A 15,256-nucleotide genomic window follows, 5' to 3' on the forward strand; every position below is an offset into this window, starting at 1 on the left:
CAGACAGACAGACAGACAGACAGACAGACAGACAGACAGACAGACCGACCGACCGACCGACCGAATGAATATTTCTATAAGCTGGTGGTTAGATAGACAGACAGACAGACAGACAGACAGACAGACAGACAGACAGACAGACCGACCGACCGACCGAATATTTCTATAAGCTGGTGGTTAGATAGATAGACAGACAGACAGACAGACAGACAGACAGACAGACAGACAGACCGACCGACCGACCGACCGACCGACCGACCGACCGACCGACCGACCGACCGAATATTTCTATAAGCTGGTGGTTAAGTACGATGCCACGACACTCACTCTAGCCTGGGCAACGAAGTGAGACTCTGTCTCAGATATAGATAGATAGATAGATAGATAGATAGATAGATAGATAGATAGATAGATAGATAGATAGATAGATAGGTAGATAGATAGGTAGGTAGATAGGTAGGTAGATAGGTAGGTAGATAGGTAGGTAGATAGGTAGATAGATAGAGTCTCAGATAGATAGATAGACAGACAGACAGACAGACAGACAGACCGACCGACCGACCGACCGACCGACCGACCGACCGACCGACCGAATATTTCTATAAGCTGGTGGTTAAGTACAATGCCACGACGCTCACTCTAGCCTGGGCAACGAAGTGAGACTCTGTCTCAAATAGATAGATAGATAGATAGATAGATAGATAGATAGATAGATAGATAGATAGATAGATAGATAGATAGATAGATAGATGGATGGATGATAGATAGATAGATAGATAGATAGACAGACGACAGAGTCTCAAATAGATAGATAGATAGATAGATAGATAGACAGACAGACAGACAGACCGACCGACCTAATATTTCTATAAGCTGGTGGTTAAGTACATCTTGATAAAGGTCATCAGTCTTATAAGCACAATATATGCAAGTATATTTCTAAGATCATGTTATCAAGATGTACTTAACCATCAGCTTATAAAAAGTATCTATTTGGTCCAGGCATGGTGACTCATGCCTGTGAGGCACCTTGGGAGGCTGAGGTAGGAGGATCATTTGAGGTCAGGAGTTGGACACCAGCATAGGCAACATGGTGAGACCCCATCTCTACAAAAAATTTAAAAATTAACTGGATGTGGTGGTGTGTACCTGTAGTCCTAGCTACTTGAGAGGCTGAGGCAGAAGTTGGAGATTGCAGTGAGCTATGATGATGCCACTGCACTCCAGCCTGGGCAACAGAGCAAGACCTTGTCTGTTAAAAAAAAAATCAATTTAAAGAGTTTCAAAATTACATATTTTACTTGTATTAATAGTATATGTATACACTATATGTGTATGTATTACATGATGTGTGTAATAACATTTTGCTTATTTTGCTTATATTAATAGTATATAGTAAAGCATTTCTAATGTTTGTGCCAGAAAAGGTAAATTCCTTGCATTCTTCTGTCTTATCACTGTTGGCTGCTGATTTTCTCTCACTGCTTGCCAGAATTGAATTATGAGAACTAATAGATGTTACTATTGAAAGTACTATGTATTTTCTACTGTTAATTATTAAACCTCAGAGTCATCTTTCTGTTCCATACTGTAATCCTAACAGAAGGCATGTGATTACATTTTTCACTGTGTAGCCTCTTTTGCTTTCCTGTTAGTATACTTTCCTTTATTCTGATTATTAGTTTTAAATTTTATTGTACACACATCAATGATTCAGATTTTAATTAGAATATCATCCAATATTATAAAGTTATTTTATGGATGAAGGAAATACTCTAAATGCCTTGTTGTCTTATAAGGTATATTTCACTCATTAGTAAAGTGTAAACTTTGGAATGTTAATTAAGCTCAACATTCCAGAGTGGCTGATTTCTAAGGAAGTTTCAGCTTTTGAGACAAATTGAAAGTTTTTTTTAAAAGAAGGAAGCAGTATCAGTCTGAGAATGAGACAAAGCTTTCCTGAGTTTTTCAAGTAAAAAAGAAGTTTGGGACATCATCATCCCTAGTTTTGTGTTCACGTGCACTTTCCTAGAAGTTCTTTGCTTTCTTTGCTAGGTGTGGAGGGCGCAGCTTTCCAGAGCAGACTTCCTCACGACCGGATGACTTCTCAAGAAGCAGCCTGTTTCCCAGATATTATCAGTGGACCACAGCAAACCCAGAAGGTTTTTCTGTTCATTAGAAACCGCACAGTAAGTTTTCATGTCAGCTTTTTTTCACCTAGATTATAAAAAGTATATGTATTTTAGAATATAGAAAAAAATAGAGAGGAAAGACTTTTAAAATTGTCTATAATTCTATTACCCAGAGATAACCATCGTTAAAAATTAGTAGTTGTTCCTTTGAGTGCTTAAATGTATATGCAATTTTTATTTTTAAAAACTGAGGTCCTACTTGAATGTGTTCTTTTGGATCCCTTTCAGACCTCATAACCTCAAAAATGTGCTTAAGAATCTTTAAGCATATAAAACATTTTTTTAAAATAAGCACTCTGTCCTTCCCTCTCACAATAAGAGAAACCTTTACCCTGTTCTGCTTATCTGGTTCAACCTCCTTCAGCTGAATGATAGACTTTAGTGTCTGCACAATATTTTGTTGGACAGTTGAGTTGTAATTTAACTGTTGGACATTTAAGTTTCCATTTTTGCCTTATCATTATTAAGCTCTGAACAGTCTTCTGTATTCTTGACTCTATCTCTGGTTATTATTTCCAGAGATAATTTTATGATAGATTTCTAGAATGAAAACTACTACTTTGTCAAAGGGTATGAACACTTTTGATACATGTTGCCAGATCGCTTCCCAGAAAAGCTGAACCAGTCAATACCCCCATTGCCCTGCCCATTTTTATCAAACAGTGATAATCTGTTCTGCTATAATAGGCCAGATCCATCTTATTTCTTTTTCATTTCTTGGATTATTGAGATTGAATGCTTTTTTCACTCTTATTAGTCATTTTTTTTTTTTTTTTTTTTTTTTTTTTTTTGAGACAGAGTCTCACTTTGTTGCCCAGGCTAGAGTGAGTGCCGTGGCATCAGCCTAGCTCACAGCAACCTCAAACTCCTGGGCTCAAGTGATCCTCCTGCCTCAGCCTCCCAAGTAGCTGGGACTACAGGCATGCGCCACCATGCCCGGCTAATTTTTTTTGTATATATATTTTTAGTTGGTCAATTAATTTCTTTCTATTTTTTAGTAGAGATGGGGTCTTGCTCTGGGTGGTTTCGAACTCCTGACCTCGAGCAATCTGCCCGCCTCAGCCTCCCAGAGTGCTAGGATTACAGGCGTGAGCCACCACGCCCGGCTATTTTTTTTTTGAGACAGAGTCTCACTTTGTTGCCCAGGCTAGAGTGAGTGCCGAGCTGTCAGCCTCACTCACAGCAACCTCAGTCTCCTGGGCTCAAATGATCCTGCTGCCTCAGCCTCCCGAGTAGCTGGGATTACAGGCATGTGCCACCATGCCCGGCTAATTTTTTCTATATATATTAGTTGGCCAAGTAATTTCTTTCTATTTATTACTAGAAATGGGGTCTTGCTCTTGCTCAGGCTGGTTTCAAACTCCTGACCTTGAGCAATCTGCCTGCCTCGGCCTCCCAGAGAGCTAGGATTATAGGCGTGAGCCACCACACCCAGCCTCATTTGTATTTTTTTCTGTGAGTTTTTCTTTCATACCTTTTATTCATCAGAAATTCTTATTTGGCCCTAGAGTAGATGAGTGAAGGTGCTATTCACAACATTCAGATCTTAGTGTAGGGTGATACAAAGTAGAAGAAATTTACATTGCACTTTCAGCTATCTTGAATATGAATATAGCTCAGAGATGTCATTAGTATGTTTGCTTTTTAGCCACCATTAACTTCTTTATTTTGGCTGTTAGGTTGCAAAACCACTGCTAAATTTGTTAATGTCATTAAATTAAATTGTTAAATGTCATTTAACTAGCATGATTGGTAGGTTATACTAGGTTGTTTTTTTTTTTTTTTTTTTTGAGACAGAGTCTCGTTTTGTTGTCCAGGCTAGAGTGAGTGCCGTGGCGTCAGCCTAGCTCACAGCAACCTCAAACTCCTGGGCTCGAGCGATCCTTCTGCCTCAGCCTCCCGAGTAGCTGGGACTACAGGCATGCACCACCATGCCCGGCTAATTTTTTATATATATATCAGTTGGCCAATTAATTTCTTTCTATTTATACTAGAGATAGGGTCTCGCTCTTGCTCAGGCTGGTTTTGAACTCCTGACCTTGAGCAATCCGCCCGCCTCCGCCTCCCAGAGAGTTAGGATTACAGGCGTGAGCCACCGCGCCCGGCTATACTAGGTTTTTGTAATATAGAAAAGACAGTGAACAAAAAGATGGTGATTTTTTAAAAAAGTGAATGGAAAATTCTTAGTGTGCATTTCTAAGGCTGGTTTGTCTTATAATTGAATCAACTTCTGTGTATAGCATATCAACATTTGCTCTAAGTGTATTTTTCAAGATAAAATTGTCATATTTTTAGTTTCATCTGAAGGGAGTGTTCACTTTTTACTTGAATTTCAGTGGTGGATTTATAGGGATCTCTATCTTCTCTGATTTACCAAAAGTCCAGATTTGGGGAAGGGTGGTGCAAGTTAGAATTTGTGGTCTCTGGCTATGAAACAAAGCATAAATCAATCTCTCCTGCAAGAATTGTATCAGTTCTCTAATATTATATCTTTTGCCTCCGGATTTTAAAACTGCAACTTTAGGATTATTGAACTAGAATGTATGACTTGAGCTTTATTTTATAGGATAGAAGGAGGAAGAGGACTTGGGTTGAGGAGCTTGAGCCCAGTGTATACTTGAGGAATCCATTTGTCTTGATAGTGGCCACAGAGAAAAGTAGAGTATCCATATGGATTTGGTCATGTCCCTTAGTAACTTGATGTATTTACATATAACCAAATTAATTCCTTCTTTGTTGAAACTTGCCTATGGAGCATTTTTATTAATTTTTAGCTAAGACTTAAATATGGTGGTATTTAGTTTGTCTTGCATTTTGCAAATATATATTCACTTCAAAGAGAATTCATGTTAGAACCCACTGATTGTACTATAATATTTTCCATTCTCCATCTTGCTGCCTTTTTAGCAGTATTTAAAATAATTGACTGCTCCTTTCTTAAACACAATACTTCCCTTGGATTCAGTAACACAGTATTCTGTTTTTCTCCTGCCTCCTTATCTTCTCTTACTGTTTTATAGGCTTACCTTTAACATCTGGCCATTAGGTGAACTGTGTGGGAGTTCTTTAAGGTCCTCTCCTCTGGCTTCAGTTATCACACATAAGAAGGTGACTCCAGATTTTACCTCTCTCTGAGACTATGTGTCTAGCTGCCTGTTTTATATCTCCTCTTGTTTTGGAATGAAACTCATTATCTCATTTCTTTTTTCAGTGTCCTCATTCAATGAATGGCATACCAACTCATTTATTAATAGTTGTGTAAGCCAAAAACGGAGAAATTGTCCTTGACACCTTTCTCTCCCATCCTAGCATATCTAGTTGATCATTAAATTTGTGGATTTTATCTGCTCAGTATCTCTGGAGTCACCTAACCCACATTTAAATCCTAGTTGCTCCCTAGTAGCTGCATGGCCTTTGCAAGTTACTAGGTATTTTTCTTTATTAGGTTAAATATCCCCCAGCTGCTTCAGTTATTTACTCATTTGATACAGTTTTGTGTTTGATTAGTTTCTTTGTGAGGAATATAACCCTTACTGTTTTAATTAAAGTAAAGCCCATAATTGAGGCCTTAAAATTAAAAAGATGATTTTTAAAGATGGTCAAATGTCATATGTCTATTTGTACGTAATACAATGTATGTCATTTAAATACAGTTGCAGTTGTGGTTGGATAATCCAAAGATTCAGCTGACATTTGAGGCTACTCTCCAGCAATTAGAAGCGCCTTATAACAGTAAGTAGTGTGGTCAATAAGACTAGTTTTGGACTGGATTGTGTTGTTTCCTTCCAGGAGTCTCATGGTTCCTTGATAATTAATTTTTTCATTCATATTTCCATTTTATTTTACTTTGTATTGTACAAAAATCAGTCTTACAGAAAACCTATTTTATTGTGTTTTCCTGGTCTTTAAATTGTGTTGACAGATGGGTTCAAGAGATTGCTGAATAATTTTCCTAATCTTTGCTTTAAAATACTACATTGAACTAAAATAAATAAATAAAAATAATTTTCCTAGACCGGTTGTCCATGGATCAAACATGTAATATTGTGTTGGCAGTTGGTCGGCTGGCTATCTGCTTTTCTTATTTTCCACTTGCCATCAACAAAGTCTTGTGGAGTTTTTGCCAAATGAGCGTTATAACTACTTTCCAAAGGTTTGATTTTGTTCTCATTCCATCTGCAGTGGAATATCATTCTTAAAAATTATAAATTAGCCAGATACAGTGGTTACACACATGTAGTCCCAGCTATTTTGAAGGCTGAGGTGAAAGGATCACTTGAGCCTTGGTGTTAAAGTTCAGCCTGGGCAACAAAGCAAGACCCCTGTCTCTAAAAATAAATAAATAAATATAAACTCCAAATTATGTGATATGTATTTTGGTCCCACAGACTAATAATTCTAAGAATCACTTTTTTAAAAGAGTCACATGACCTGAAGCTTATGGAAAAGATGTGTTGAATGATTTCATGATAGAGAAGTAGAAGGAGGTAGAAGAGTTTTCTGTTTAAACTGCTAAAAATATAAACATGTTTTTAAACCACTTTTTCTATAGGTGATACTGTGCTTGTCCACCGAGTTCACAGTTATTTAGAGCGTCATGGTCTTATCAACTTCGGCATCTATAAGAGGATAAAACCCCTACCAAGTAAGGACCTGCCTGGCCAATGAATTGGTTTTAAATTATGATTCCAGGACTGTTCTTTATATCCTTGATGCTGTGTTAGCATTTTATTTTGATTTGTAAATCTGTATTTAAAATCAAAATATTCCCAAGTCAAATTGAAAATAAAATCTCTTAATAAATGTGCATTTTGTTTAATTTTTCATTTGATAGCTACTTAGTAAAAGATACTGGATTTCCAATTTAAAAAAAATAAATAAAATTTGTTAAAAATGAGAGAAGTCAGTTTTGCAAGTAGGAGGTTTGAAGTTTTTCTTTAATTAACAGGTTCTTTAGGCTGCTAATGATTGCATTTTTTATTTAAAAATTTTTTTTTCATAAACACTATTCATTCTTTTTATGGTGTTTGGGTGGATAAGGTGTGCCAGGGATCCAGGAGATAGGGGTATTTTGAGAATTTCAATACTTTAATACTTTTTCAAAGGGATACTTAAGACTACAAAAGTAGAGGTTAAAGGAAATAGCTTATACCCAGAATATATCCTAGTACAATTATAAGGTAAATGAAGCAGATTATTAATAATTTAACTAAGGATCACAGATACTGACCACATGACTGAGGTAATGAGAAAGTAAATCTTGAGATAGTATGTTTGATTTATAGATGTTCAACCTGGAATTAAAACTTGTAAGTTTCAGATATTTGTTGTTTTCAGATAGTTTTCATATTTTGAAAATAACTATCTGAATTGTTTACTTTGTAAGACATTATAAAATATTAAAAACCTAGAGGTCTGCATGAGAAAAAACTATAAATACAAACACTTACAACCAAATATTCTAATTTTTGTTCATTTTTTGCTTTTAGCTAAAAAGACAGGAAAGGTAATTATTATAGGCTCTGGTGTCTCAGGCTTGGCAGCAGCTCGACAATTACAGAGTTTTGGAATGGATGTCACACTTCTAGAAGCGAGGGTAAGAATTTTTTTTGTATTTAAGAAACCTGACTTAATAGAAATATGCTAAGAAAATTATCTCTTGCAAATTAAGGAATCATACAACTAAGCAAAATTGATTACAGTGTTATTTATACTGGATAAAGCATTTTTGATGGTAAAGCCTTGGAAAGTGCTCAGTAAGTATTTAGAATTTGTCAATGATCCATATATTCTATTTAGAGATATTTTCAGGTCATTGTTTCTTGCATTTAGCTCTCAAATTTGGGGCCTTCACAGACGTAGCCTTTGTAGGAGGTAGTTATTTTCAGTGGTGGAACAGAGTAATTTCTTACTGATACTCAAGGAAGAGAAGTTGCTTCTCAGAGAGGAGCCATGTTTTAGAATCCAAGATATTGGTTCTCTTATTATTAGTCCTGGAGAGAGAAATGGAAAGTGGGAGGAGAAAGTGATAATGGCACACAGGAAAAAAGTACATCAGATAAGGATGCTACTATTCAGATTGTTTTCATGAATAATTTTTGAAAACTAATTATCTTCCAGTGGCTTAAAAGCCTCCCTGGACTCCCACCATTTATAAAACACTTCTGAGGTAACCTAAACAATCTGAAATTTTATAAAAGTTTTCAAAATGTTTTATGCAGGTCAATCCAAATAGCTTTTTTATAAACTGTCTTTTTTTTTTTTTTTAAGAGAAAAGGTCTCATTGTTGCCTAGGCTGGAGGCAGTGGTGCAGTCATAGTTTGCTGCAACCTCAAACTCCTGGGCTCAAGCAATCCTTCTTTTTCATTCTCAGTCTCTGGAGTAGCTGGCACTACAGGCACATGCCACATGCCCAGCTAAATTTTAAGATTTTTTTTGTAGAGATGCAGTCTTGCTGTGTTACCCAGACTGATCTTGAACTACTGGCCTCAAACAATCCTTCTGCTTCAGCCTTCCAAAGTGCTGGGTTTACAGGGGCGAGCCACTATGCCCAGCCTAAACTACTAATTTTTTAAAATATTCTTTTTAAATAGAGTATCGGGAAGTTAAAATTAAATATTTTGCTGATACAGTCTGTTACTAAAAATAATATTTTATTCCTTAATTCAGAAAACATTTGTGTGTACTATGCACTAAAAATACAATAAGAAATTATGGGATCATGATCTCTTCCTATGTGGAGTTTATAATTTAGTATATACGTTTTTGTTTTGTTTTGCTATTTTGTTTGCTTATTTGGGGTTTACAGAGTATGCTCATATTATCCATAATTATTGAATTATCACTATAGCTCAGTTAGGTTTTCTCATATTTGAAAATCCCTAGTCAGCAGAGATAAACCTGGGCCTATTCAGGGATGAAAGATACTCTAACAGTTTCCGTTCAGTAAGCTCTTTGCCCCTTATCATAGGGCTGCACTAGAGAACCATTTGTCAGAGAAGTCATCTATCAAATTATTCACAGCTAACTTTGAGGATTGAGGGGCAAGAGTCAGATTACAGTGGTAGAAGGTTGATATTTAAATAGTGTTAGAATTTGTGAACAAATGTTTTCTTTGTAGGTAGCCCTTGTTCATCCTGTACATTAAAAGATATTGTAGACAGCTAGGTAGAGAAATAATAGTAACTGGGACTGAATATGTCTTCTGGCTGTCAAATTGTTTTATATCACATCATTTGATTCTGTACCTCTTAAATGTCATTCGTTACCTGTCTCTCCCTGAAATCATCTTTGAGTTAAACTTCATTTCCCCTTTGTGCCCACACTACTGTTGATTGCACTCCATGTAAATGCTACACCTTTCTTTCTGAATTATAAAAGAGCCTTGGTATGGTATTATGCCAGGTCTGTGGGTAAAACAGAACTACTCATTTTGGCCATTTAATTTCTGAAAAACAGGACCGTGTTGGTGGACGGGTTGCTACATTTCGCAAGGGAAACTACGTAGCTGATCTTGGAGCCATGGTGGTAACAGGTCTTGGTAAGTAGTTCTTAGTTTTGTGCTGTAATACATAGTCTGAGACTCATAAAATTGTTAATGTTTACAGTTTAAAATTATAGATGCAGTTTTGAAATATATTGGTTTAGTGTATTCTCGTTAGTGAGAGGTAAATTTCCAAATAGTCTTCCTGAAAGGATATAATCAGTATATATAAAATTTACATATCTTTTGACTTAGGGTATCTTTTTCCAGTTCTAGGAAATTATCCTAAGAAAATAGACAAATGGACAATATTGTGTTTGAAGCATTTTTAATGTGGCATTGTTTATAATAGTGGAACATTAGAAACCACAGATTAGAAGATTAAATTATTATACAGTGAGAACTATTCAGCCACTAAAAATTGTGTAGCTCTATGTTAACATAAAGTGATGTCCACAATATAATGCTAAGTTGAAAACAGATTCTAGGCTGAGTGCAGTGGCTCATGCCTGTAATCCTAGCACTCTGGGAGACTGAGGCAGGAGGATTATTTGAAGTCAGGAGCTTGAGACCAGCCTGAGCAAGAGTGAGCCCCGTCTCTACTAAAAATAGAAAAATTGGCTTTGTGTGGTGTCGCATGCTGTAGTCCCAGCCACTTGGAGGCTGAGGCAGGAGGATCGCTTGAGCCCAGGAGTTTGAGGTTGCTGTGAGCTAGGCTGAAGCCACAACACTCTAGCCCAGGTGACAGAGTGAGACTCTGTCTCAAAAAAGGAAAACAGATTATAAAACAATACATGTGTTATCCTATTTATGTCTATAATTTTATATGCTTAAAATCTAGAAAGATCTATAATGAAATTATAGGTAATGTTTAGCATTCTTCTTCATGGTTATCTTACATATTTTTACTTTGAGCAATTTTTTGTGTGTGTGTGAGACAGAGTCTCACTCTGTTTCCTGGACTAGAGTGCTGTGGTATCAGCCTAGCTCACAGCAATCTCAAACTCCTGGGCTCAAGCGATCCTCCTGCCTCAGCCTCCCGAGTAGGCTGTGTCAGCCTACTGGGACTACAGGCATGTGTCACCATGCCCAGCTAATTTATATATATATTTATTTAGTTGTCCAGCTAATTTCTTTCTATTTTTTAGTAGAGACGGGGTCTCGCTCTTGCTCAGGCTGGTCTTGAACTCCTGAGCTCAAACGACCCTCCTGCCTCAGCTTCCCAGAGTGCTAGGATTACAGGCGTGAGCCACCATGCCCCGCCTGAGCAAATTTTTTTTGAGAGATAAATCATATACCATAAATGTTGAACATTCTTGAGGTAAAAATATTTTTTCTTTGAGGTTTTCATAAGTGTGTTGAATTTAATTGTTTGAGTTTTTTTCTAGGAGGGAATCCCATGGCTGTGGTCAGCAAGCAAGTGAATATGGAACTGGCCAAGATCAAGCAAAAATGTCCACTTTATGAAGCCAATGGACAAGCTGTAAGTTGAGGACAAACAGAACTTTTCAAAATGTCTTTGATTCAGTTGAAAACAGTTTGAGGGGGATGAATGGATAAACATAAACACTTATAAATACAAACTGAGGGTTGAAATGATGAGACATTATTCTGGTTGCTTCTTAACTCTGAAACATGCTATGTAGGAAGGGATTGTTGTATATGTGCCTGTATGTTCAGGCGTTTATCTTTAGACATTTAATGAGGGCTGGCTAGACAAGATTATCTTTATTTGGCTGTGGCGACTTACTCCAAGAGACCTGTGGAATTGAAACCTGATTCTTCATTTCTTTGTATTGTGCCTCCCATCGTGTGCTTTAGCTCTGTGTACTCTTTATGACTTCAGTTTTGTGTATATAAGCTCAGTTTTTTGATGGGCTAATAGCCAAATGGTGGTACTTACCCAAATACTTAGGTAGGCTTTAAGTATTTGTTGACCAGAAGCGTAGAAACTTCTTATACTAGTATGACATGGAAGTGGTAATTGGTATGGAGGAGTGGGAGTAGTTTAACCACTGTAAGGTAGGCTTAGATTATATAAGTCAGTCCTAATTTTTTAGGGATGAGTGAAATTCAAAAGTTTGTACTCAGCAAAAATTTTACCCACTCTCCCATCAGGATGAGAGCCCACACTTCTCAGGATATAAGCACATTATTATCTTTATTATTTTTATATTTGGGGGAAGGGAAGATTTCCTATGTATATAGTGGTTTAGCTGTTATCACTAAAAGTGGTAAGATCCTAATTCTTTAATTTTTTTGTGTGATAGGTCTTAGGGGACATCCTTCCCTATTCCTCTCTACCTTTAGGCTTTACAGGGTTCATATCAGAAAAGGACAGACTTTCAGGGAATGCTTTGGGTCCCGTCCCCACCATTCTAGTCCAAATTTCTTCCCAGAGCATGGAGGAGAGGGCATTACAGGAGGCTTCTGGCAGAATAAACAGAATAAAATGAGAGAAAAAGGATGAAGAAGAGATTAATTGAACAATTTAGTAAATTTCTGTTAATCTACCAAGATCTATCTGTGAGACGGTCCCTACTATAGTGGTACTCGTACACAAATAATTCTTTTTTCCCAACTTTTTATTACGTAAATTTAAAAATATGCACAAAATGTAGAAAGAGTACTATAATGAACCCCCATTTTCCCAATATTATTTTATCTGTCCCATTCCTGCACTTTTTGGTGAGTGTGTGTTGGGGGGGTCTGGAGTATTTTTAAGCAAATCATGAACACATTATCCATAAATAAACCAATAACACAAAGTCAAATCAGCTTTGCCAAGGTTAAATAGAAGAACAAATAGCTATGGAAGAAACAAGGGGGCAAGAGAATGTGTGAAGGCGGGAGGGGCAAAGGCAGGGAGAGATGTGGAGAGGTGGAGAGCAATTGTGAATGGCAGATCAGGACTTGGAGGTAGTAGAGGAAGGTGTAAGTCTAAGCAGAGAAGTCTGCCAAGGAGGATGGGATTTTACCAGTGTAAGGGTAGGAAATATAAAGCTAACGTGTGGGCTGGGGCTAAGCTGTGGAGGATGTTGTTTGCTAGGCTGATTTGTAGGTTGCAACTTCAGAGGTTTCAGAGCAGGGAAGTGACATGGTCAGATAGGTGTTTTAGGTAGATAGGCAATAAAGCACAGAATTGACATAAGGAAGCAAAGTTCCAAGATGACTATCATAGTAGTCCTCAAGATGTGATAGAGTCCATGCTAAAGATGATGACTTATCATTGATAGACCATCTTTTTCTTTAGACTTTCCAGAATATAGAGGAGGTTCATTTAGTCTTTCTAACAGTAAAGAGAGAAGTTTTTTCTAGTAGAGATATCAAATTGGCCGCTTTCTTGGTGAGCTTTAACACTTTTTTTTAAACATTTGTTTCTAAATGCCAGGGTATCCCAAAAATCTCCATACAAAGGAAAAATTTTGTAATGAATATTTTGTAAATAAAGGTACATTTAGCTACAATTTCCCATTTTTCCTATGTATGGTGACTTCACTTTCTCAGTGAAGAAGGTGGTGCATTGATTTATGTTCTGGCTGTATGTCTCACCAGGGCCAGCCCTTTGCGGGGCACTGTAGTAAACAGTTGTTAACCTGGTGTGTGGTTTTGAGCATTTTGTATGCAGGGCTATTTCTCCAGGTGAAATTGGTAGTTGTCATTCAATTCTGATCTACATAGGATTTTTCTAAGTTGATATTTGTATTGGATGCAGTACTTACTTCCTTACTTCCAAGTAGTAAGGAAGATTTTTTAAGATCTTTATCTGGGAAAGAATTCTTCACAGCTCTGAATTATGTTTGCCCTTAGTTTATCAAACATAAGAAGGCATGTTAATGTTTCTGTATTTTGCTGCCATCAATAAGCTCAGGGTAAGAATGGGCAATTATTGACTTGTAGGTTAGCTTTGGGCTATATAGACAAAGAGCGCCATTAATTTATGCTTATAATTACAAATATGGTTCATGGCTTTAAGAATCTAAAGGGAGATAAGTAGGTCAGTAGTTTCATGCCCCTATGAAAAACAGCTAAAACGTACACGTTTGCCTAAGGTCACTATCGTCAATAAGTTGGAGAGTTGGAATCTACTGCCTGTTGTTGGGGCTCAAATGCCCATACTTGTTCTGCTATACCTGGCTGATAGTGCAGGAGAGATGGGGATGGGGTGAGTGTTGCAGCTCTTTCTAACTGCCTGTGTGCCCGCATCAGCTGAGTCTCCTCAGCTTTCTTTCAGTAGTTACCCCAGGTGCCAGCAACTACCCCCTAGAGTGGAAATTCACTCAGCCATTGATTTTTGTTTAGTAGACTGTCCAATGAAATGAGGTTGTATTTCTCCATTTGTGGATAGCATCAATCAAAATAGGAGTGATTGGATGGTTCTGTTGTTCACAGAAATTAATTCTATCCTGTATAAGATCAGTAGTTCCTTAGAGTTATAAATACAACTTGTAATATTGTCTTAAGGAAGTATCTCCATACCCAGCCATTTTGCTGCTATATGAAAAAATCATATAACAAGTGATTATTATTGTTATTGTTTCAATCACAATCGTAAGGATCCCTGAAAGAGAAAGAGTCTACTTCTCTGTTGTCTCTGATGCTACACTTGCAGCTAGAATGTTGAGCTTCTGTGTTTGTTTTTGAGAGGGGAAGTTTATTTTGTGGCTGTGGATCACTAGAACAAGGGCTTCTCCATTAATGATATTAAGGAATATGATATAGAGATCTAAAATAATATGGGGATATTAAGATATCCCTACAAATAGAAGGGATCTCCCATACCTTAAGGCTATGAAACAATCAGAGCTGCTGTCTGGTGATGGAGTTATACTCTGACCTATGCTGGAATCAGCTTTAATTGGACATGGAGAAGGCGGGAAAATAGGGTAATTCGTATTTCAGGAACATTTTGGGAGTCACAAGTGAGGGGACTCAAAACACAGATTGTTGGGGGAGACGGGGAAAATGGCTTTAAATGTTTTCTGCATCTCCTGTACACCAGCTAGTAACTCAGGGGCTTTAAATTCCCACCCCCCTTTTTTGAGTAAAGAAAAGGGTATCTTAATCAAATTCCTGCAGGCTGTAGCATTCTGCATTACAAGATATCTGGTCTCCTTTGTGGCAGAGTGGGGGGGCGGCTGTGGGAGAGAGTGTTGTTACCACTCTGTTACCACAGAGAGTCAAAGGGAAACTGAGACCTTGATTTTCTTCATGGGAATGGCTTGTTAGGAAAAAGAATGACAACACATGAAAGGTAATAGGTGCCAGGTCTCTTACAAACACCCTTAGAACTGTAGGTATACTTGATACCTATCATAACTTAGACAGTTTTCCTTTGTATGCATATACAGTGGTGCTTAGGTTATTAACTTTTGACACAGGCTATTGACCTTTTTGGGTTTTCATCTTTGAAGAAACATCTTTAGTATCTTTACAACAATCTTTCTCTACCCTTTAAAATCATGACTGGCAATCCCTGCTTTTTAAAAATAAATGTGAAAATCTCCTGCTTTCCTTTAATGGTCCTGAAGTTGCAGAAGTTTTTTCCTCGTCAAATATAATATGACATTGCTTTTCCAAA

The 15,256-nt window shown here is 37.2% G+C and overlaps 1 protein-coding gene across 2 annotated transcripts in view; it reads left to right on the top strand.

The window, feature by feature from the left end:
• Nucleotides 1-15,256, top strand: part of KDM1A (lysine demethylase 1A) — a 61,349-nt gene that overhangs the window by 27,452 nt on the left and 18,641 nt on the right. For both annotated transcript variants that reach the window (XM_075994926.1, XM_075994921.1), the window contains 6 exons: nucleotides 2,056-2,189; nucleotides 5,846-5,924; nucleotides 6,745-6,837; nucleotides 7,682-7,788; nucleotides 9,651-9,732; nucleotides 11,064-11,158. In XM_075994926.1, the coding sequence (XP_075851041.1) occupies nucleotides 2,056-2,189; nucleotides 5,846-5,924; nucleotides 6,745-6,837; nucleotides 7,682-7,788; nucleotides 9,651-9,732; nucleotides 11,064-11,158 (590 nt within the window). The remainder of the gene's footprint in view (nucleotides 1-2,055; nucleotides 2,190-5,845; nucleotides 5,925-6,744; nucleotides 6,838-7,681; nucleotides 7,789-9,650; nucleotides 9,733-11,063; nucleotides 11,159-15,256) is intronic.

Source organism: Microcebus murinus, chromosome 2 (assembly GCF_040939455.1).
Source record: "Microcebus murinus isolate Inina chromosome 2, M.murinus_Inina_mat1.0, whole genome shotgun sequence".
Classification (NCBI taxonomy): domain Eukaryota; kingdom Metazoa; phylum Chordata; class Mammalia; order Primates; family Cheirogaleidae; genus Microcebus; species Microcebus murinus.